The sequence below is a fragment of the Centropristis striata genome, chromosome 12 (assembly GCF_030273125.1).
Source record: "Centropristis striata isolate RG_2023a ecotype Rhode Island chromosome 12, C.striata_1.0, whole genome shotgun sequence".
NCBI lineage: Eukaryota > Metazoa > Chordata > Actinopteri > Perciformes > Serranidae > Centropristis > Centropristis striata.
In genome coordinates this window covers 25,691,645-25,716,756 of record NC_081528.1, presented here as the reverse complement: position 1 = coordinate 25,716,756, position 25,112 = coordinate 25,691,645, and the positions used below count along the sequence as shown (strand labels likewise).

The 25,112-nt window shown below is 38.7% G+C and overlaps 2 protein-coding genes and 1 long non-coding RNA gene across 3 annotated transcripts in view; all 3 read right to left on the bottom strand.

The window, feature by feature from the left end:
* Window positions 1-2,417: 2,417 nt before the first annotated feature.
* Window positions 2,418-5,107, bottom strand: LOC131981403 (uncharacterized). The gene is made up of 2 exons (XM_059345675.1): window positions 4,390-5,107; window positions 2,418-2,773 (listed from the first exon to the last, which is right to left on the bottom strand). The coding sequence occupies exons 1-2, from the start codon at window positions 5,105-5,107 to the stop codon at window positions 2,526-2,528; spliced, it is 966 nt and encodes a 321-aa protein (XP_059201658.1). The 3' UTR covers window positions 2,418-2,525.
* An 8,907-nt stretch (window positions 5,108-14,014) lies between these two features.
* Window positions 14,015-18,567, bottom strand: LOC131981504 (cell surface glycoprotein 1-like). The gene is made up of 6 exons (XM_059345820.1): window positions 17,961-18,567; window positions 17,758-17,829; window positions 17,541-17,659; window positions 16,382-16,442; window positions 16,181-16,275; window positions 14,015-16,067 (listed from the first exon to the last, which is right to left on the bottom strand). The coding sequence occupies exons 1-6, from the start codon at window positions 18,003-18,005 to the stop codon at window positions 14,084-14,086; spliced, it is 2,376 nt and encodes a 791-aa protein (XP_059201803.1). The 5' UTR covers window positions 18,006-18,567; the 3' UTR covers window positions 14,015-14,083.
* A 1,848-nt stretch (window positions 18,568-20,415) lies between these two features.
* LOC131981516 (uncharacterized) overlaps window positions 20,416-25,112 on the bottom strand; it is a 46,848-nt gene continuing 42,151 nt past the window's right edge. The window contains exons 2-3 of the long non-coding RNA XR_009395310.1: window positions 21,104-21,148; window positions 20,416-21,013 (exon numbers count right to left, since the gene is read on the bottom strand). This is a non-coding gene — a long non-coding RNA (uncharacterized LOC131981516). The remainder of the gene's footprint in view (window positions 21,014-21,103; window positions 21,149-25,112) is intronic.

The window sequence follows — 25,112 nt, the reverse complement described above, 5'->3', positions numbered from 1 at the left end:
CTCAGGTGGCAAGCATGGTTAATTCCACCATTTGGGAGAACTTGTAAGCTTTAGCCTACATGGTCAGCGGCGAAACGCTACTTTCCCATCACTAGATGCTATCTGATTTGTTGTCCTTGGACTATAGTCTCTTAATCTCACTTTAATTGCAGCACTCTTCCCCAAGTGAGCTACAATCCTTTTTTTTTTCCGAGACAAACAGCACAACAAGAATCCAGCACCGTTTGGGAAAACTGTCCTGGAGCATCAGCAAAGTTTGACCCCCGCCTACATGCAACCTATTTTGAAATCAGATTGCCCCTCGATTTACCTCCACACACCAGACAGCATTAGTCCGCACCAGGGTTGGAGTTGCTAGGCAACTGAAGACACTTGCTGCAGACTGAAATGATTCTTTGATTCAAGGAAAGATCTTATATAATGCCTTACAGGGGATAAATTTTATATAATTGCGTAAAAATTGTCTTAGTAATTAGAATTAATGTAATATGTGAGTTGGTACAACATACTGGATAACAGCATGAGTTAACTCGACATCAAACAGACTCCACTGAAATATATATTTCCCTTCAAGTTAGATGCTTTGCATAAAGTAGTTTTTTTTCTGCTATGAATGGGAATTGTGCAAAACTTTATGGCACTTTATGATAATGACTTATTGAATCTTGTGTTAACTCTACGAGTAATTATCATATAACTCAATACATGGTAATGAGTTCATGTGTGTAAATGGTGACTTTAGGGTCAGAGAAAAATTATGCATTACGAGAACGTGACTCCAGTGTTATTAAAAAGTGCTTTTGTAACTATTCTCTTTATTTCCATACATTTCCATTCACATGAAGTAAAAACTATCTGAAACACGAGCCGTCAGTTTATGTCAAATTAGTTTGCACGCTTTAAAAATGCTGCAATGCTGCACTGCAGCAGCTTTCCACTGTGCAACATATAAGATTATTGCCGTAATATGTTAATCGTGGTTCCTCTATAGTTAACATAATATGTGGGTAGTCTGAGACACCAGTAATTAGCATTTTCTATATGCTTCTCCGTACCGCAGGGACCCCAGGGAAATTATCGGGGTTAAAGGTCGAGTGGTGGGAGCTCCGTGCTGTGGGTGACCTAGAGAAGCTTCCAGGAAATGAACGCAAACTGGCTGCAGGGAAATACATAACTTGTATGTGCTTGGATTATCTAACTCATGGGTGAGGAAGCTCATAAATATGCATATTCATTATCCAGTGCTGCATCCCTCTCACTGAATCTATCATGAAGATTAATGAATATTATTCAGTCATTCATGACTTACTGTAAGCAGCAGATTCATATGTGAGCAGACAGCATCACCTACTGACTGTAAGCAGTATTCAACAAGCTTATTGGAAGAACATCACATGTGACTTTAATCCAGCATTTTGGGTCTTTTATGAATATTTTATAGCTACTTTTAATGTTGCTTTTTTAAATTATTTTTTTTTTTTTTACTATATTTAGCTGTCATTTCTATATTTGATCTTTTTTTACAGCCTAAAAGTAAAAAAATCCTTTTTAATCAGAGGTTTAAAGTGGTTACATTCAGGTGCTGCAACACCTGTGGATACTGGAAATACATTCAAAAGTTAGATCAGTGGAAAAAAATAAAAATAATGGGTGATTAAAGTGGATTTCCTGATTTGTTTAACATAATATTACTGATCAAACTCATCCTGTGCTGCAAGTAAATGCAATGTAGTAAATCACCACTAGATGTCACTGCATCACCACTGGTCAGGGCTGAGCAGTTTCACTTGTATGAGTGGAAACCCAATGGCTGCAGATCATGAATAAATAATAATGTTGTCCTGCTGCATATAACTCCGACATATTGATCCCAGACACGTGGGTAGTAATGTTGGTCTCACAGAGACTAACTGAGGTGAATTTACAGTCTGACCTACATTCAACTCATAACACACACACACACACATTCTTGTACTTCTATCTATGTGAGGGCCCTCATTGTAATAGTGAATTCCCTATGTTTTGGATTTTTCATTAGTATTAGTTTTAATTTTGTTGTGATTTTTTGTTTTAATGAGTTTTTAGAGTGGGTTTGCTAGTTTAAGTTTAGTATTTTTTTTTTTTAATGTTTTAGTTTTAGAGTTTATTAGTGTTAGTTTTTTGTAATGGGGTATTTGTTGGGTGGGAGATTAAAAGAGGTCACAGTAAATTGTGCCTTAATTTCCTTTGTCTTATGCATCTTCAAAAAGATGAAAACACTATAATTTTGTTGTTATTGTTAGTTTTAGTTAGTTTTGTGACCACACACACACACACACACACACACACACACACACACGCACACACACACACACACAGGCAAAACAAAACCATGTGTTCAGTTCCTTTTTGATATATTTTTTTTATTATTATTCTTTTTCTGCTTCCACATATATCCACAGAAATGACAATAAATCTTTTCAGACATAAACATATATTCTTAGTATATAATTAAAAGTGTGACTTGTTAATGAAAATGTTATGGATTAGGGTTGAGTCACGTCAGTTTCTCCAGAAGTCAGGTTCTTGTGCTGCTCTTCTGTTTTGCTGATAGATTTTTTTTCCATGTGGTGGCTGGTGGGGTAGCGCCGCAGCAGCAGCAGACTCTGGTTCCTCAGCTCTTTGTTCATACACAGCAGGATTATGGGGCTGGAGAGTAAAGGCAGGTCCAGCAGCAAGTCTCGGACCGTCTCCTGACACACTGACGAGTGATCCATCAGCGCAAACACGGCACCTACGATACATTAAGTGAGGAGGAAAAAAGAAAAATATGTTTTTTTTATGTTTGTGAAATTGAACCATAAAATGTATATTAATACACTGTACACCCTGTAATAAAAACAGTAACACAAATTAAAGTTAAACTATGTGTTTTAGATCAAAGTAGCTTTACCCAGACAGCAAAAAAGGAAGAAAATGTATTTATTTAAAATCAAACAGGTACTATATTCATTCATTTTCATGATCTGAATGAGACATTTCTAATACAAATGTCTGTGTTATGTAAAGACTAAACCTGAACTTGCTGGTAAAAATCTCTTCGTAGAAATAAAAATCTAAAGTCATGTTGCATGGCTGGAGTGTTGAGCTGATTTCTTAGAGAATAACCTTCATACTTTTGAAAGTACAGCACAATGCACATCTGGAGCTCTAAATCTCATCACTAGACTGAAGCACCATTGAGTTACTTCCTACAACACTGGCCACTATAATGAATTAAATTGTATAAAAAAGCTTGATTTATAAAATTGGGTTGCTAAAACATTTTTCTGATGGTGCTGCATTTAGTAAATGGTGCATAGATGCAAATTAATTCTACAAATGTCTTTTTTTTTGTTATTCTTAATTTCAGAATAGTATTCAATATAGGTTAGTTAGTAGTATCTTACAATAATAAACCAATTGTTTCAGCATCAAATTCACATATTTTTAGGTTGATGTCAAACCCATACTCGTGTCTCATATGTACTGAGAGAGTTGTTGGTTGCTGTAATTTTCTTCTCTTGGCTTCAAAGAGACTTCTCTTTGAAGTGATTTCAATGGAAGTAATGGGGGACTTGCTACTTTACTGGGTTTACTGAAGATAATATGAGGCTTCAGCAGTCTGAGATACTAAAATGAGGACATTAGGAAGGGACTGAGTGTCAGTACTCCATACCACTAGACTAAAAATAACCCAGCACCAAGCAGTTTCAAAACGTCTCCAGTCAAGCAATACTTGGATTCAATATCTTTTGCGACCAGTTTTAGAAAAAAAAAAATCATAATTTGTATAATTTTGCTAGTAGCCAATAACCTCAAGCACTCTTTGATTCAATGCCACATACAGTCATGGAAAAAAATATTAGACCATTGATTTCTTCAATTTCTTATTCATTTTAATACCTGGTACAACTAAAGGTACATTTGTTTGGACAAATATAATGATAACAACAAAAAAACAGCTGATATCTAGCCATTTTCCATGGTTTTCTTGATAATTACCAAAATTATTAAATCATTATCAAGAAAACCATGAAAAATGGCTAGATATCACCAATTTTTGTTGTTATCATTATATCTGTCCAAACAAATGTACCTTTAGTTGTATCAGCCATTAAAATGAACAAAAAATTGAAGAAAACAATGGGTGGCCTAATATTTTTTTCCATAACTGTATAAAAAGGGTATCAAATGAATTGGTCAGTTTAAGAGGATGGTAGTGTAATTTTCTGAATGATACCCAGCCCTATTGTTAGCACGGATAGCACAAAAAATCCCAGTGTTTTTTTTTTTTTTACTGTGAATGTGTCCTTCAAGCCAAACTAGAGTAAAAGCAACTCCATAAAACTTTAACGCAACAGTACTTACCAGGTACGTGTGCTGTGAAGGTGATGAGGGATATGAGGCTGAACACTTTGGCCAGCTGCACGTTTCCTCTCTGGCTCCTGTGCATCAGCCGAGCACTCTGCACGATGGTGTGTAGAATGTGAGCGTAGAAATACAAGCCTAATGGCACGAACACGACCGTCTTCACCATTAAAAGGACCCTCATGGCTTCATCATTAATGAAGGAGAAGCAGGTGAGGTTGACGGGATCCAGGTGATGGACGTGGCTGCGCAGGAGCCACAGGGTCAGCTCCTTCAGCCCCACGGGGAGCAGAGGAAACAGAAGCTGCAGCGCCAGGAAAGCCCTGCGGTTCACCAGGTGCCTGCAGCCACAAACCACCGTCAGGTAAATAGAGAAGGTGATGAAGGAGACGTAGTGGAAGGACGCGGAGCTGGTCAGGTGCTTGGCGCTCACCATGAGGTCGCACAAGCGCGAGCCGAGCAGCCAGCGGCCGTGCTGCTTCCAGTGGATGGTCATGGGCCACAGGCTCAGGTTGACCAGGTTGCAGCTGGTGCTTCCCAGGATGAACATGGCCACGTTGCTCCTGATCTTGCTTCGCTGGCTGAGCAGACAAGACACCAGGGAGGCCAGGATAAAGATGTTCAAGCTGAAGCCAGGGACCAGAAGCAGGACTTTAGAGGAGGCACAAAGGTTCAGGTAGACAGGGATCGTGCACAGGGAGGATGACGTCTCATTCATGGCTGACCGGGAGAAAAGACTTCGGTGTCCTTACAGGTAGAGGGGAGGACTGACTCTCCTCCGTGCTTTAGAAAACTATTAAAGCCTTTTTCTATTCTTGGATAACAAGGAGTTTGTATGTCACGTGAAATGCAGAGTCATCCCTCCGTCATGTAAACATGTTTTTGTCTTCCGTCTTACCTCCATGTCCTATCACCTTGACTTTTGCTTCTTCTGAAGTTTATTGTTTCTAAGACTTTCCCCCAGTGGACCCAATTACAAAGGATTCAGTTCATAATCCCCTTCCTCTAGTTATAAGCCTCTAATAAACCTGAAAATCTTCAACTACTGCGCACCAACACGACAAATGGATGGGAAGTGACCTTATATCACTCTTCTTCTTCCCCAATGAGTTCACAGTGCTTTTTTTGTTGCTTTTATCACACATCAATGACAACCACAAGGCACCTTTAATTTGTTATTTCATATTGATTGTTTCTCCAACCTCAGAGGGCATTTATTGTTTTATCTAGTAATTATTCATCTATTATCCACAGCCCTTATCATCATTCTTCCTGTTCATTACTTCATACAAACAAGGTGTTTTTGCTAAAGTAGCTGATGAGACTGGGATATGCGTTCACCCTTCAGTCATAATATTCTAGTCCATGAAATATCTCGGTTTGTTAATTCTATGTTGTGTCTAATTTATTACCTTGCGATCTACACGTCATTACCCAGCAGCTTCCTCCCGCTCTACCAGCGCGGAAATAGTCCTAATGAGAGGGGAAAACGTATTTGTTTACTTCTCTGGGGCTTTATTAATGTGACACACAGTCTGGTTGATTAAGTAGCTAACTGCTCTGACATTACCTAAAAGCAACATATAAAAAGGGCCTCCATTACATGAGCACAGTGATATTTAAAAATCAGTGCTGGATTTCATGCATTTAAACTGCATGATGTGGCTGTCCTGTGTGAGCAGGTGTGCAGTTATTTATTACTGTGCATGCTCCTGCAGACTGTCGGGCAGGTGGAGGGGGTCATCCATAATATAAACTGCAACAGTCAGCTCCAATTCAATTTCAAATCTGCATTTTTAACACTTTCTAATCGAATATCTGGATGTTGGATAGTTTTTTTTATAGCCATGTTAGTCTGTGGGTCAGTGGATCCAGCACTTTCATCCGGACTGAAATAAGGGCTGGGCAGTCAAGCTGAAAAATATTAGAATAAAATGTTTCATTTCAGTGGATATTGATAATTATTGATAATTTTATGCTCCAATTTTTAGGAGCATATAATTACACTAAGTATCATAATTAGCATTAACTGGAGAATAAAAAGTTAATTTTGATTTTAACAATCTTGGATAATAATTTGGATGTTTATAAGTTAATGAGTATCTCTCCATCATGGGTTGTTTTTTAAGATGTTGGAGATGTATACATATTTACATTAACATATATGCATATTTGTATCTGTACTTCAAATGATGTCTATATTTCCATATTTCTATTTCATTCTGTTTGTGCATCTCTCTTACCTCAAAGGTATTGTAAATTTTATATTTCTATATGTGGATGTCTTTATTTACTTGCATTTATATTCAATATTGTTGTGTGTTTTTGTTTGCCATGCTTTTTGACCTTTATTTTTTTTCTATTTCCATGATGACTTTCTATTCTATTCTTATACAGCAGCAACTGTAGTAAAGCAATTTCCCCCCAGGGATGAATAAAGTATTTCTGATTCTGATACAGTAGGTCATAACTGATGACCTGCTGTGAACTCCAAAGGGTGCCAGAGGTTAAGGTGATGAACTAAGTGTGTTGTATTCCTGCTAGGCCTGACTTCATCAATAACAATGAAAACCTTTTGTGAAATCAATCAAATGCAAACTGCCAGGAATGTTTCAACAAATATGCAAGTTCAGTTGCATCAACAAACCCCAAGCATGCCCTTTCCCCTGGCGCATAAATAGCTCATCTTATCCACTGATAGTAGAGCATGCTACAGTCAATCATATCAGGGGTGCAATGGTGGATTCGGCCCAGTCCACCAGTGCAAAAATGCACTAATGTTTGAAAGAAGCGCAGCAAAAGTGCTATCTTACTGGGGATTTCCACCGGGCGCGTTACTGCAGCAGCACGGCTCCACCGCAGTTTTTGCTGCGTCTTCTACTCTATTTATACAGTCTATGGATAAACTGTGTGTATAAAGTAAACAACAACAACAACAGCTTACTTTGCTTCTCTGACGTGAAAGATCTGTTGATCTGACCATCTATCCTTATAAAAACAATATGTTATGTCATAAATGATTGTATGATGTTCCACTTCAACAATCAGTCTCTTGCCGTCCGTGTCGCCGATCCTCTGAGACCCTTTGATTGATTGATTGCTGATCTGGTGCCCCGGTCATAACATAATGTTGATGTGAAGTAGTTTTAGGCTGCATGAACTGCGTATTGTGTTTTATTTTGAAAGGGTGCGGAAGTGTTTTACCTTGATTCTGAGTCGGACTTCCTGTCTGGTGCGATCTGCTCTGTTGAGATTTACGCGATTTGGCAGCGTCTCGCGGAGAAATAGAAGTCCTACCTAATGCTCGCGTAGAGACGCTGCTGAGACGCTGCTGTAACGTTACGCAGCGCGCCCGGTGGAAATGCTCTCATTGATTAGAGTGTTACCTATTTGCAACGGCGAACGCGACGCTGACGTGACGCTGCAGTAACGCACCTGGTGGAAATCAGGCTTTAGAAGCCCCTGTGTGACGCTGGTGTTCCACCACATACAGCAGGTGCCCTTATTATTATTTTGGCCCTTGTGCCTCAAACATCCTGAGTCAGCCACTGAACGTGTGTATTGTTTGCCTGCACCATCAACATGTGACAAGACAACAGAAACGGCATGGATTTTTTTTTTAAAAAGAGTCCAGATGGTGAGGTTCATTTCAGTATATATTTATTACTAGTTTTTAATAATTACTGTGAGAAAAAAAAAATCTGAAATCAAACTATTTGAAACGCAACCACTTAATTTATTGAGGCACAAAGGTAATAATTTTAATGTTTAATGAGTGCCTCTCCATTGTGGAGTGCCTGTGGGTTGTTTTCTTGAGATGTAGCAGATGGAGGTTGTCATGGACAACATGTTGCATACTCCAAAGATTGGAAGCAGCTTTGGTGATAAATTAAGTTTAGTAGTATTTATCTTTGTTTATTGTGCCTTTTGTCTCTTTTTTGGCAAATGAATCACACTTATAACACGAGTGTAGACAGAGAGACTCTCCAAACAAAAGTGTATTAAAAGAATAAATGGAAATTTAAGAGGCGTTTGATTAGTTACAATATTACCATATGTGTGTAATTAAAATAACACCGATATATATTTAGTTTTTGCATATTGGGACTCCCCTAGTTTACATTATACCTGCTACATTATTACCTGGTATAACATCAGTGTTTCAGCATTCTGAGCATTGCCATGCTAGTGTTAGCATTTAGCTCACAGCACCACTGCCTAAAGGCCACACAGGGCTGCTCAGTCTTATGACGTAAGTGGTTTTCTCACGATACACCAGTAAAAAAATCTTGCATTCGAAACTTACTGAAGTAAATGTATAAAAGTATAAGCATCAAAATGTACTTAAAAGTATCAAAAGTAAAAGTACTCATTATGCAGTATAAATGACCTTCAGCAAGGTTCTTTGTGGTGTATTGATATTATATAGGTTGTTTTTCATGTTTGTATATTTTTGGAGGTGTTTTACGATGTTGTGATGCTTTTATTTTGAAAAGGTGCTGTCCAGTGTGAAACGGGTGTTTTTATTTTGAAAACGGTAAAATGAAAAACAAATGGTAAATAATAACAAATACTTCGTAATTCATATAAAGTTTTCTTCTGTCATATATAGATATATATTATATAATATATATATACTGTATATACACATATATATTATATAATATATATACTGTATATACACATATATATTATATATATATACTGTATATATACATATGTATATATTTTTTTATTATTTTATATTATTTATCTTGTCTTAACTATTGTAAAAGTTTTTATTTGCGAAACTGCTAATGCTAATGTTTGCTGTAGTTTTCCCATCAAGTAGTTTTTGCAGTGAATTCACAAGGTGGTCAAGGAATATCTTATTTTTATTTTCATAGAGCTGCGGTCGGGAATAAATCTTGTGAACCATCAGCCAGGGATGCTACATGCAGAATGGCCCCGCTCATTATTATTAGATTATTTGTATTAATGCATTTATGTAAGAAGTTTAATTTCATAAGGATAACTCATTTTCACTAGTTAATATACTTTTATGGGGTTTGAACCTGGACCTGAAAAGTAACTACAATTGGCAGCTTAATGCAGTGGAGCAACAAGTACAAAATCTGCCTCTAAAATGTAGTAAAGTAGAAGTAAAAAGTCAAAGTGAAAATACTCAAGTATTAAGCTCAAGTAGCTCAACATTTGTACTTATGTACTTGAGTAAATGTACTTAGTTACATTACAACTCTGCTGAACACAATCTCAAAATATAATTGTACTGTAGGCAAAAATTTTCTTCTATCCTTCAACACCAGCGTAGTTAAATTTACACAGATTATTTGACTCTTTGCACACTAATCATTATTACATGCATGTACAATTTATAAACCTGTTTTTTTTTTTTAGTTTTCTCTCTTTTCAGGTCTCATCAGGGTTTGTTTGTTTGCTTGTTTGGCACTGCTGCCTGAGTGGCTCCAGCAGGCGATCTGGTATAATTGGTCGGCATGAACAGGCCTGTCTAATGCATCAAGGGCCACTGTGCTCTCCACATGGCATCTAATCAGGCTGCTGGAGAGATGTGATCACTGAGCGGACAGAGCTGGACACCGCTGCAACTTCAATTCACATGCAGTGATTTGTGAATACATGCTAGGATGAATTCCTCACATAAAACCAACACTCTGATAATACTTGCTTTGCTTATATACAGTATACTCAAAATAGGATTGAGGGGGAGGAGGAATGGCAGTGGTCCTGAAGTGTTATTATTCAGACTTGAATGTAAATGGTGAATGCTATCAGTTTACGTCCCTGATGGATTCAGCTTCCACTCTCTCCAGCAGTAGGTGCTCTGAAGACTGACAGACAAGCAGACAACAGTGAGAGGTGCCATTGCTGAAATTGATTGAAAATCAGAGATGCTTGCAGGAGCAGTTTGATCTAAACAGACTGCAGTGCAAGGGGCTGTAGTGATAGAAAAGGGAGATAGAGGAATAGAGACAAACAGAGGGAGGGAGGGAGATGGAGAGAGGGAGCGCTGTCAGTCAGTCGTGAGAACAGATCGGCCTCAAGGTGACAACTCCTTCCATGAGATGGTTTTCCACCGAGGGTAATGGAGCTTGGGTCTTGTCTCACAAAAAGCAATTTATAGCGAAGCCAACTGAGGTCTGAGAGAAACTGAGTCTCGCTCAGTGTCAAATATTTTCGGCAACAAATTGTGCAGTGTCAGGCCTGTAGATTTCTACCTGAGGCCCATAACGCTCTCTGCTGAAAACATGCCGCTTGCATAAGAAGTTCAGGCTATTAAGAGGGTCGAAAGCAGACAAACCGCAGTAAACAAAAGCTTGAAGACATTCCTCTAACTGCCAATATACACACAAGTTCAACTCATCACTCCTCTCCAGGAAAGTCATTTTAAATATCACAAGTTCATTAATCAAAGCAGAGAGGCTGCTATCATACAGTATTACTGCTGTGCTTTATAGCTGAAATAAACTTAACACGAAAGTTCATATGACTAGAGTGCTATTAAGTATGAATATCTCATAAATTATTCCTTACCCTAAATCAGCCCAAAAGATTTAGACCCCACAAGGCAAAACACACTGGAGGAAAAAAAGACACTATGCATTTCTAATGTAAGAAACTAGCACTGTATGCATTTAGTGCCATCTGTGGCGGCTGGGACGATGAATCTAACTTTGATGAGAAGATTATTATCTTGCACCTTAAAACTGACTGGCGGTGAGCCAATAAAGCCTGATGAGGGTTACAACTGGGCCTTCTCCAAGTTCTCGTTTGGACGAAAATCCAAAAAATATGGCTGGCCTGGCTGAATAGGATTTAACGTTGCTTCCAGGGAAATGAAGAGACTTGTGCGGAAATCTCTCAAGCATACAAACCACTTTCCAAATCACGGACTTCATTCTTTGATCTCCTTGCCAATTTTCAAAGCTTTTGTTTTGCAAACACACAATGTCGTAAGAAATCTCACTCGAGCAGAAGATGGTGGTAAACTCTCAAGAAAGCTCTGATAAACAAGACAGTGCACTGCATCAAACTGATGTCAATATTTAAGTGAGTGGACCACATGATACGGGACTCGCTCAATATCTGTGTCCACAAGTGACTGAGAAATACACAAAACTAGAGAACAACTAAAATATGGTTTGACTCATATAAACGGGTAATGTTGGCCAGTTAAAGCATATCAGTATTTATCGTTATTTGCGTATATTGTACAATATGTCCTGATATGAAAACTTTTTTTTCACACAATATATAATGGAGAAATGCTCCTTTTGATCTTTTGATACTTGAAACAGAAAAGGATTGATTTTCTATTTGCAATTGAAATCCTGACACCCCTGCCTACAGCTATGGAGCAACGCCGGCACAATGTACTGGTCTTATATATAACTGTCCCTGTTGAAGTTGTAGCTGACCGGGAACCTGAAACGAGTCGATCAGCAAGTCAGTCCAACATAAAATGTTGAACTGACTTGCCAATCCACTTGTTGTGCTTAATTTACCGTGAAACAAATTGTGAATTGCTTAAAAAGAACTTTGGTTCCACATTATATGCATTGAACTAGATATGGTGTATTTTGCATGCAACAGAATGGCATGAATACGTGCACCATTGTAGCCCTTTGACAGTATGTACATTATGACCCCAAATGTTTTTTTTTTCCTCTGGACTCTTCCCCCCCGGACCAATCTCCTTACCCAATGGGTAAGATCTGACAGCAATTACCAGACTAAGCAATGTAAAACTGTTACTAACTGAAGACTAAACTGTTGGTTGAATTGTTTGGAACTATCTGCCCTTCCAGCAGATTCACTGCAGCACAGTTCCCATTCGACCTGCGGTCTCTTTTCATCAGTGTCTGTATAGCTGCCTAAGCCTGCCATGTAAAACCTTATGGATTCAGGCTCTGGGGTGCCTGCCTGTGTGGGCTGCCGTTAAAACCTGAGGAGAAATTCAAGGACAAAGGCAGGCAGGAGAAGCCAAGACCTCTCACATATCTTTGTAATCATCTCTCAAGTGTACCAAGTGCAGATAGAGCATTTGTGTGGCATGACGATTAGAACGAAGACAAACGGGGAGCAGCAGGCTAAACTCTCCTCTGATTAAACCATCATCTCTGATTTGAGATGGCCCCCAGCGATTGTTATGGCTAGTGTATACTGTTAGAGTAGAAAGCTGTGTGGTTAATGGCACTTAATGCAGCAGTAATGGGAAAACGATCACATTGGGCTTGTCATGGTGTTAAGCCTCCTTTCAAAGCAAAGGAATAGATCAATGATCTGTCCAGCTTTGTGTTTGGCTTTGCAAGGCTTTGTCTTCTCCCATGTTGTCAGAGTCAGTGGACAGTATATTCTGAGTCTGAACAGTCCTCTGATTTTTGGATTGGTTTCCTCATACCTGAATGTTAGAAACAGATTGCAAATGCCTTCAATAACAGACAGTCTGTTTAAAAAGTACACACAGAGAAAAGAACCATTTGTGAGAGCTTTGTGGCAAAGGTTAGGTAAATATCCTTATGGCTAAAAATAGCCTTTGTTGATCTTTTGTTGTCTGCAGGAAATGGATAGGAAAGCACTGTCTAACCAAATTTACACGCATTGTTGAGCAAACCAGCAACCCTAACCTCCTTTCCAGGAGTGTTGTGGTGGTACTGCAGTGCCATGCCACTTCAGCACTCTGTTACTGAGAGTAAACACATTGCAGATGTCAGAAATTGCAGTTGCTGGTTTGTGGGTTAGGACATTTTGGGTTAGGCAATTATTGGCAAAAAGGTGACCCTGCAGAAATATGCAAACATGGTTTTTGACATTTGAATGAAAGACCAATGTCCTGAGGACAGTCTCTTTAAAGAGTATCCGAATACACATTGAAGATCTTATTTTGGTGACCTCCAGTAGTTCAACTTCCACTTCTGACCACAGTGATGCTGGGTGTTGGCAGAGTGACACTGCTTATCAGCCTGGTATTTATTTACTCTTTAATATTTATGGACATGAGTGAAACAGTAGCCTGGTTGCAAAACAGTTGACCAATTGACTCAGCAGTACAGATGGTTGTAAATTGACTTTTACTATGAATCTGCATGAAAAGTGAGACATGAGCATGTGTATGAGTGATTGAAGTGCTTTTCAATCAACACAGACTCTGACCTCTGTTTGGCAAACAACATTTTCCCAAATGTTGTTTCTTCTCTAATTAATTGTGCATTCTGATTTAAATCAGAATTAGAAATACTTTAATCCCTGGAGGTAAATTGGGTTATTTTACAGCTATAGGGAAAACAGAAGTGCATATTCATTACAACATATAACAACAGTACAACAAAAAGTATAGTAATTAATAACAATCCTAAAAAATGGATTAAATTGAGTGCATCAAAGTTTGTAGTTCAATAGCATATTCAGAATATTGGTGGGAATGACAAATAACAGCATGAACAAAGGCAATATTAATTCCAGAGTAAAAAAGGCGTTGACAAAAAGATGACAAACAATAACAAAAAAACCTGCAATATAAAAGCATTTCATTGTGATTGGGGAAAAAAATACAAAATCTAAAACAATGTTGTCACATTTAAATTATTTCACACATGGCAATAGCTGATTTAATTTGAAATTTGTATTTATTCATTTAATCAATTCACATATTCATTTAACAGTTAAAGACAACAACTCAGTTTGTGTCTCTGGCTCCAAAGCAGCAGCAGAATGGTTGAGCGAGCCAGCTGAAGAAGCCCTGCACTCTCCTCTCTTTGACTTCTAACACTGAAACAATGACTACAGGTTCCAGAGGAGGAGAGGTCAGAGGAGAACATGAAGCTGCAAGATCAGAGACTGGTTCTCTGGAGACTACTGAGCCCTCTTCAATGTTTGGCCTTTGATCTGCATCCACTCTGTCCTTGACATCAGTAATGTGAGGAGGTTCAGTCGGGGATGTCCGAGGAGCTGGTGGAGGTCTGGAGGTTGGCTTCTCTGTTACAGCCGGGCTGCTAGTCAGGCTGTCCTGCATTGAAATAATGATCACAGGTTCAGCAGGAAGGGTCAGTGGAGCTGGAGGAGCAGGAGTCAGAGCAGAGTCTGGTTCTTTGGTGGGCTTTAGGTTTTCTTGAAGGCCTGGCTTTTCAGTTTCTTCCTCCCTAGCCTGAATGTCGGGAACAGATGGAGGGTCAGCAGGAGGGATCAGCAGAACCAAGGGAACTGGAGTCGCAGCAGCGTCTGGTTCTCTGGAGGGTTTAGAGTCATTCTCCAGGATGGGTTTTTCCTTTTCATCCACTCTTGCCTCAACATCAGTAACAGATGGAGGTTCAGCAGGCGATGTCAAAGAAGGTACAACAGCAGCCGAGTCTGGGTCTCTGGTAGCCTCTCTGTCGGTTGCAAAGCAAGATTTGTCATTTTCATCATTCCTGGTCTCAACATCAGTAATGGATGGAAGTTCAGCAGGGGGCGTCATAATAGGTGGAACCACAGCCGAGTCTGGGTCTCTGGTGGGTTCTGTGTCATTTCCAAGGCCAGATTTGTCTCTTTCATCCTCCCTGGTCTCGACATCAATAATGGATGGAGGTTCCACAGGGGGTGCTGGAGAAACTGGAACTGCAGCAGAGTCTGGTTCTCTGGTGGGTTCTGGGTTGGTCTCCAGGCTGGGTTCGTCACATTCGTCTTTCCTGGTCTCAACATCAAAAGCAGATGGAGGTTCCGCAGGAGGAGTCGAAGCAGGTGGAACCACAGCAGAGTCTGGGTCTCTGGTGGGTTCTGTGTCATTTTCAAGGCCAGATTTGTCTCTTTCATCCTCCCTGGTCTCAACATCAATAATGGACGGAGGTTCTACAGGGGGTGCTGGAGAAACTGGAACTAGAGCAGAGTCTGGGTCTCTGGTGGGTTCTGGGTTGTTCTCCAGGCTTTGTTTGTCACTTTCGTATTTCCTGGTCTCAATATTAGGGATGGCTGGAGGTTCCACAGGAGGTGTTGAAGTAGGAACCACAGTAGAGTCTGGGTCTCTGGTGGATTCTGGGTTATTCACCAGGCTGGGTTCATCACTTTCATCCTCTCTGGTCTCAACATTAGTGATGGATGCAGGTTCCACAGGAGGTGCTGGAGAAGCTGGTGGAGTGGACACCACAGCAGGGTTTGTCTCTGGACTACGTGTCACAGTCAGGTTGGAGTCTTCCTGGACTGGAGCGGTAGCAGGAGGTTCAGCAGCAGGACTCAGAGGAGCCGGCACTTTGGGGCTCTTGGGATGAAACATCTCACAAATCTGTTCCGCTGCAACATCAACAATTTCACTGAGCAGCTCTGGTGCGAAGCTCTTGATCCTGTTCACCAGGATGTGGAGTGGGTGCGTCTGTCTGATGGTTGTCAGGATGGACAGGACCACGTCGTCCCTGATGGAGCGGGAGAAGGTGGTCTGACCTTCCACACCAGTGAGAGCGCCAGTGACTCGGTCCAAGACGGCCTTTGTAACCCCAACAGACATTGTGCTGAGTTTCTGGGAAGGCATGTTTAGGAGGGGACGGCGAGGAAGTGCCCAGAAGCCCTGCAGGACTCTGGGGACAACTTCCAACACCACCTCTTGAGGACTGAGGACTTTGGAGCTGGGAGCCACATGATTGGTTCTCAGGATCTTGGCGTACTTCAGCGCCACATTAAAGAGTTTAGGATGTCTGTGGATTACAGTAAAAAAAAAAAAAACATTTAAAACTGTTCAGAAAAATCACAGAGATATTAAAATAACTGCAGTTTAACTGTAAATAAATATGAGTCAATTGTAACTTACTGAAATTTGGGAGGTAAGGGCTCTGAGGAGTTGAGGAGCATCTGGGCTTCAAACTCAATGTCCCTCATCTTGTTGCTCATATTTACTGCCCACACCTGAAGCAAGGAATTATATATGAAGTGCAGTTTGGAGATATTTAGAGGATAAATCAGCATCATTTACTCCAAACTCCTGAGAATCTTCTCAGGGTTGTTGTCTTACCAGCATCAGCAGAGGTTTGGCGTCCTCCTCATCAAAGTCCTCCAGTTCAAACTCCCAAAGGCTTCAGACAGAAACAAACACACTTTTTATTTTACTGTTACTCTCTACATTAAAAGAGTAATATTAGTAAGACATTTTTTAATACTTTATTGCAAGGGTCATTTAGTTTTCTTTACAATATTGTACCTTGCATTTTTCCCCCTTTTTTTCCAAGGTATATATTCACAAAGTAAATAACAAAACATAGGGTAAACAAACATACATATATACAAGGCAGACTGGAATTCCCCAAATGAGGATCTCCAAGAAAAGGAATAAACAACAAACTAACGACAAAAAAATAATAATAATAATAATAATAATAAAAAAATTAAAAATATTAAAAAAATACTAAGATATACTAAAATAGACTAATGAGAAAATAAGGGGTGGTGCATGTATGCGTGTTCATGAATCTGTGTGTGTGTATGCATGCAATATTTCCTCTCTTTACAGTATAACTTTTTCAAAATATGCATTTGTTCCCTATTTCTAAAAGTTAGTCTTTCCATCTCTAAACTTTGTTCTGCTGTTAATACCTATGCTCTTAATTTTGGTGTATTTGATTGTTTCCATGCGTTAGTCACCTGCTTCAGGACAGTTATTCTCAGTAAATTAAAAAAACAAATGTCCTTTGCTCTTATCTTTCCTTTTAAATAAATACCTAACCAATGTTGTATCTGCAAATGCTCTTTAAACTCAAAAATATACTTTAGTATTTTCTTAACTCCTTCCCAGTATGTTAGTAGTTGTTAATACTGGGCATGTGAAAAGCATATGCATATAATTAGCCTCCTGTTCTCCGCATCTTCGCCAACATCCTTTGTCTAATCCGGGGAAGCATTTCTTGAGATTCTTAGGTGTAAAATGTACACTTTCCATGAAAACTCCCTCCAATATTTTGATTGTGAGATTCTGAAGTTTTCAAATAATGCTCTTCTCCACTCTTCTGTTATGTTGATTTTTAAATCTTCTTCCCACTTCTCTTTTATGTTACTCTCTACCTCATTATACTTCTGCAAGATCTTATAAATTTTTGACAGGTTTCCTTTGTTTTTATTTCTATTTTGCGTCATATATTTAATATTAGTAAGACTTGAGCATGTGTTTAGTAACTCACCGTTCTCTCAGAGTATTCTTGCTTTCTTCCATGAGGAAGTGGATCATGTCTTCAGGAGTCACCTGAGATGGGATCTGGTAAGCTTCCTGAAGCATGAGCAGTTCTCTCAGCAATGCAATCTAAAAAAATATAAAGGAGGTAAGTCATCTTTGAACATAGACAGAGACAATTTAGATAATATTTTATGAGTGTGGGCTTGTTAGGACAGTAGTCTTACCTTAGACTTGTAGCTGTTGATATTCCAGCAGAGCTGCAGAGCCCGATCATAAATGGGTGTATCAAACAACACCTTTAAAGGAAATAAGATGTTACTTTTAGGTTTAGTCACTTTTTTTTAACAATGAATCTGAAAATGTTTAACTCCAGTAAAGTAAACTGAAACTGAGTCTTTATCTAGTGAGAAAATAGTCGATCACTTACCCTGATGGGTCTGTAGACTCCTCTACTTCCCTCAATAAACTCCATTGAGAAGTTGTTGCTGTATATCACAATACAGAACAAACAAAACAGGCAAAGCAACAATGTAAAAGTTCACAGGTTTAAGTTCAACGATAGATGCGAAAAGCAGTCTGACACGGTTGATCTCTCTGGCACAAATGAGCAGAGTGTGTTCTGAGTGAAGAGATCTGAGCTCCAGAGAGAATCTGACTCAGGATTCTAGAGTTCTAGAACCGAACTCACATGTCAACATTCTGACAGGTCACCAAGGAAACACTGTTAGTAGGTATCCTGATATTAAACAAAATCTATCAATAAATTTACAAATCATACTATATATTAACCTTATATATCTTATGCCTCAGTTCTATAAAAATCCATTTTAGTACTAAAACTACTGAAAACACATTGATGAGCCTCACTGGGTTAAAAGTGCCTTAATTACTGTATAAATCCTCAGAAGAATATAGTCCCCGACAAATGCACCATTGTCTACTTTTTAGGAAATTATTGAGCCTTTTTTATTAATAAAACTATTAACTAGTGACAGGTTTTCAAAGATTACAAAGCTGAGAGCCACTGACAGCCAGAGAGTATTTAGAAAAGGAATAAAATATTGTTTGTTTTGGCTTTTTTTTTTATTGTATTAGTTAATGTGTTTTTTGGTTGTTGTTTTTTTTCTTTTATGGTTTGAATATAATTGGGTTTAACAACATCTCATTATCTCTGACAGTGACTGGCAACATTGGGGGTTTTTTAACCAGAAGTAGACATTTACTGAACAAAAGTGTTCCCAGTGCGAGAAATCTGCATTATTTTTTATTTATCAATCAGGCTAATAGATCTGCAGGGGGTCGCAGAGTGACGCACATCTTACTGTCATTACAGAGATAGTTTGGATTGGCACATTTGATCAAATTCAAGTAGTATATGTATCTGTTCTGTGTGACAGGCAGGTGACAGATGTCAAAACACTACTAAAAATGCTTTCTATGTGGACTGGCCTTTAAACTCTATTATCTTAGACTGTAAAAAAAAAAAAAAGGAGAACGGATACACCAAACAAAAAGGGATTTCAGTCCTATTATTAGGCAAGTGAAACTGAATGCTGTGATTTATGGATGATGGAAACAAAAATATATAGTATTTTTTCCCAAATTGAGTTTCACATACAATGACAATGAAGGAAGTGATATACTAATAGCAGCATAATGACTCTATACGCTTAATTTGGCTAGTGGCCATCTTTTTCTTCCTACTCAATTTCACTTAGCAAAACTACATTTTGCATACCAGTGGTAGAAAGTAACTTAGTACATTTACTCAAGTACTTTAAAAAAAAAAAAACTTTTTTCAAGTAATTTTGAGGTACTTGTACTTCACTTGAGTATTTCCCTTTTATGTAACTTTATACTTCTACTTCACTACATTTTAGGCAAATATTGTACTTTTTACTCCACTACATTTAGCTGCCAGCTTTAGTTACTTTTCAGGTTGAGATATAACATTAAAAAAAAAATATATGGTGGCCCTGAAGTGCAAACCACACCAGCAATTCATCAAAACGTGCTAGCAATTCACACAACTCACCAGCAATTCGCCACAATGTGCCAGCAATTCATCAAAACGGAAAGGGTAGGTACATATTGGACACTGATCCTCCTCCTGATTGGTTGCTGCCATCATTACTGTGCCGGGGAGCTGTGTATGGGGGTTAGGTGCCTTGCTCAAGGGCACTTCAGTCTTTGACCTGTCAGTACCGGGATTCAAATCGGCAACTCTCCAGTTACAAGCCCGATTCCTAACCTCTAGGTCACGGACATGATCAATTTCAAGTGATAAGACTTTTTAAAAATTAAATCTTATAACAGTATATTAAGTAATCAAATGAGCACTGTCTTAACACAATTAAAACACTGCTTACATAAAATCATCTATACAAATAATCCAATAATATATTTAGAATATATAAAACAATCTGAGTGGGTCCATTCTGCCTAATAAGTCATTTTACTTTTGATACTTTAAGTACATTTTGATGCTGATACTTTTGTACTTTTACTTCAGTAAGTTTTGAATGCAGGACTTTTACTTGTAGTGGAGTAATTTCACAGTGTGGTAGTACTTTTACTTAAATAAGGGGTCTGAATACTTTTTTCACCACTGTTGCATACACAACAAATGTTGAATGATTAAAGTTTGAATTCTATTTAATATGTGTCAGAATCCCCATTTGTCTAATACATTAATCACAACACACCATGTGAAAATGTCCACATGTGTCTTGAAAACACTTTAATTTCTTTTTTTTGCCATTGACTTTACAAGTCTGGTCCAAATCTTCCATATGCTCTGGTGAATATGAAGGCCATGGTAAATGAGTTACATTTTTTCATATTTATCAAATCATTTAGTGACCTCTCGTGCCCTGCACTCATGCATCAGGACGTGTTATGTTTCCCCATTCATTTATTCAGGTTTTCCATTAATTTGTCACCTGCCTATATGCAAATACAGAACATGTCACATTAAACTGAGCAGCTCTCTCAAAACTTTTGTTCCTCATATTTTAGAGGATAATATGCAGAGAACTTATGCATTGAACTATAATGCTTGAGTATGAGCAGCACACACACACAAGACCTCTCAGTAATTCTACTCAGTGGTAATAATTGACATATTGAATCTATCTTGACTACCATCTGACAGATTTGTTTTTCAGTAAATACAACATGTCAATGATAAATTGTAACTATAACAAAGCAATTTTTCAAGTGGATCCAGCAGCCGTGATTTGTGTCTCGTGTAAACAGCTTTGATAAATGCACTCCGCTGTGTTTGTCATCCTTTTGCTCAATCATTTTCATGCTTAAATGAAGCAATTTGTTTCTCGGAGCGCAATCTGTTGGAGTTGATTATCCAAGATGGTGATGTCCACCTCGATAAAAATAGAAAAACCATCTAGACACCCACTTCTAATGCCAAGAGGCTTTCGTTTCTGTTGAGGAATCTGAAATGACTGCGAGGAGTGACTTCTGTGGAAGAATGTGAGAAAACAGAACTTTAATTACTGTAATGAATCTTTCTGGAGAGGTATTGAAAGTGTGGCATTTGTGTGGTCTCACAGAGAGCTCATTTTGGGTTCCAGCGCTGTGGTCATTCATCATCAGCTGAACAATACAGTGCGTGGTGGAGGGTATGATAAGAAACATGGAGAGAGAGAGGAGTCAAATAGGGAGGGGGAGATACTGTATAGTTTCTGTCAAAACTAAGGAATCGCAGATGTTGCAAAATCTCTTGTAATCCCATTAATAATGATAAAAAATTGAAATTACTACAATAACTACTGTAACAAATATTATTAGAATTCCCAGAGATGTTTTTGGAAGCTAAGGCACAGCCAGAAATGGTCTAAAATTGGTTCTTTGATCAACTTTTTGCCACTCAGAAGCACAATTCAATCTTTCATGTATTGGAATATAACTGATGGATTCAATTAGCACGTAATTCAATCGTGTAGCTGCGCTGCTTTGAATTCTGCCCAAGCTACTTATATCTTGAAGCTTTTGTAATATATATGCAAATCTGTTTTCTGACACATTTCTACAAGCAAATTAAGAGTGCTAGTTTCTCATAATGGCCAATCAATTCCTCATTTAGAATATTCATTTCAGCAACAAGCAGAAGCCTTGCCCTCGCTCACAGCACAAACTCTTCCGCTGAGTGATGCTTTCGCACCTTTAATTTCCCAATAAGAGATCAAATGTGCACCAGTTTTAGTTTCTAATTCGCTGCTCCTGTTTAATAAGCTTTTTTTTTGCTGACAAATATTTTTCCTGCTATTGAGCGGATGCACTTTACTGAACAATGTTCAATAGTCGGAAATGTAATCATCAAACAGATTTGCACTCCAAGACGATTTGTAGTTGAGAGCTGAAGCGTTCTTCGTTACCAGCCAGTGAACCAACTCATTGCTACTGTACCTTGTCAAGTGTCAACAGAGTAGTTAAAATATAAAAGGAAATAACCTGTCATGTATAATTTATGAGTCATGTCTTTTCGAAGTTGTATTGCTTCTTGTTTGCTTTGAGAGCCTGTCTCGGTGTGTGAATGGATTTCTGAGTGAGTTTTTGTCCCAGTTTGCATGCCAGTATGCGTTTGTCTTTACTGTATAAAATATATTTGTCCATGTACTGCTAGCAACCCATTTTTTATTTCTAGAAGGCCATGATCTTTACTCTCACATTACCTTTAACCAGAACAGTATTCCCACACACTTTCAGACTTCCAAACAGAGATGAATGGGGACCAAGCTTTTTAAACTTTTGCACACATTCTTCCATCTTTCTAAACTTTCAGTTTGCTAATTGTTTTACACTTTGTTTGACCTGACATCATTTTTCGATGGAGCACAGATGTGCACATGTCTGTTTTGTGTATGCCTGTGTGCCTGAATTTTGCAACAACACATGCAGCTGTTCTTTTGTGAGTCACTTCTGTGGGCACAACAAAACATAATTACTCTGATGAACACTGAATGGCTGAGTGGTTTCCTGAGTTCACAAATCTGTAGAATCATGAACCCACACCCCAGCTATTTATTTGACGTCTATGCAGAGATAAAGGCGAACAGAATGAACGGGGTTGAGGGACTTGCACTGACCCTGAACAACACTGTTTGGATGGCACTCTAACCCATTATAAAACCTGTTCTGTCTTATAATATGGAACGGTTGCTGCATTACCAAGGCAACAACCCATATTTAATAGGTATAACATTATTATTATAGTGCTCTTTATTGTAGTATGGATTAACAAAACAACAGCAGACAGTTTAAAATGACAATAATGGGCATCCTGCACTACTACACTGTACTGTGGATGTAAAATACTGTGTTAAACCAATGCACAGCCTCGTTTTAAATTGACTTTAATAATGTGATAATGATGTATCAACTGAGCTTTAATCAACTGAAGCACTCATGCTGCAAAACACAAGTTGGACTTTGTGCTCCGAGTGACACCACTAGGTGGCACTGGTCTTCTAATCTGGAGTGTGTGCAGCTTCTGGAGAGGGCGGAAAAGCATAACCACCTACCTGCAATTTTACATTTACATGTCTAATAGCACAGGGGTGCCTTTTCTCAGAGTGAAACTGCTTGAAAGGGGAGAAGAGCATTTCCCACCCACATAGCTGGAATACCAGGGTGCCCAATATACATTTTACATCAAGCAGCATCTCTTCAGCAGAAAATGATGGAATACAGGTTTGGCATTACCCCAGCGGCATCCATATAATTGTAGAATACATTATATTACTGCATGTGATTAAATAACTCAAGAAAGTGCGTGTCATGGTGCAAGTATTGCCATCTCTAATGCCTGAAACCACACTATAAAAAGCAAAACCTCATGAGACACTTTTTTAGCAAGGGAAAGTAAGAAAGGTCATGTGCTGGTGGTGAAAGATATCTGTGTTTCATTGATGTCAGCTGGCAATTCATTCTCATGATAATGCCCATGCCCTTGATTCAGACAGCAGCTATACTTGAATGATAATGCGCTGATACGTTTGAGCCTCAGCCTGCCATGAAACGAGCATGACAGAGTGATGGGAATGGAAACGTGCATGCAGCCGCCCCGTGCCTTCCCATTTCACACCTACCAATCTGTCCTCTTTAGACATTAATGAAAATAACAGGGCCTATTGGGAAATGGATGTCCCCTTTGTCAACCTCTTTTATTTCCTGAGACCATTGCCACAATTCCAACATTTTTGACTCATATTCATCTTACATTTTCCCCTTGATAGAGTGTTTCCCTCACATTGGTTTACAAAGACAAGTCATTGAGATTGTCACAGCATTCTGGTGTATGCTATTCAGTGATAACTGTAGGTTGCACACACACAAACACACTGAAGGTCCACTGTCCTACTGTGAGCTGGAGAATAGTGATTAGTACACAGGATTGCCCTTCTTCACGATCAAGAACAAAGCTATGTCCTTATAGACTTTTTCTGCTGACAACCACCTACGGATCAAAGTATTAACCACCACAGTATGTCCACTAGTTTGAATCACAGGTTTAAAAGGATCAATTTTCAGTTTACTAGACATGGTTTGAACTACACAAACTTGTGAAGACATGATATTATGCCATAGTGATATCATCAGGGTTGAGTTTGAAGACTACCGATTACGGAATCTATTGGCTATCGGTCTAATGACTATTCAGCCTCTGAGGGCATGAGACAATATTTCAGGTCTCCCAGTGCCACCAGTGGATATCTGGATAACAAGTATCTTGGCCAAGACTTCCTCCTCTGTGTGCCAGTCATTCTTTACAATCTGATCTACAACTTGAAGGCTGAGAATAGTGTTATAGAGTTGAGAGACATTGTCTTTGAATAGATTGTTTTTCTGCATATGAATTAGGGCTGAATATTGTTTCATTTGATGCCCATGATGTAAATCAGGGATGGGCAACTGGAGGCCCGGGGGCCGCATACGCCCCGTACCCTCACTTGTAGTGGCCCTCAGTACAACTAACATGCATTTGAGCATGAAATCTTAAAAGTGCAGTGAAGAAATGCACAAAATTACTTATTGCAATTAATGTTGGTCTGCTGTCCTTGCACTGAAAAAAAAAAAAGAAATAACAGTAAGTGGTTATTTTTTATTTGCTTCAAACCTTTTGTATTCCTATTTATACTGTTATACACTGCAAATTATTTGGTTCTTAAGATAAAACAAACTTAGATTTTGAAGTGTTAGGTAATTTATCTTGTTTTAAGAGTTAATTTCTTATTTTAAGTGTTCAACATGCTTATTTCGAGATTTAATAATCTGAATTCAAGAAATCTTGTCAAGTGAAATTATCTGTTCATGCAGCAAGATCATTTCCCTCAGATTTAGTGTTTTTATCTTGACACCCCTTTTTTGCAGTGTACATGCATTTGAGCGTGAAATATGTTAAGTTACTGCACTGTAAACATTTGTGGCCCTGTGATAGTGTAGATGAAAAATGGTGCCCCCCTCCAGCATTTAAGTTGCCCATCCCTGATGTAAATGGACTGCATTCATATAGCTCTTTTATCCAAAGCGCTTTACACTACAAACTGCACTCATTCAC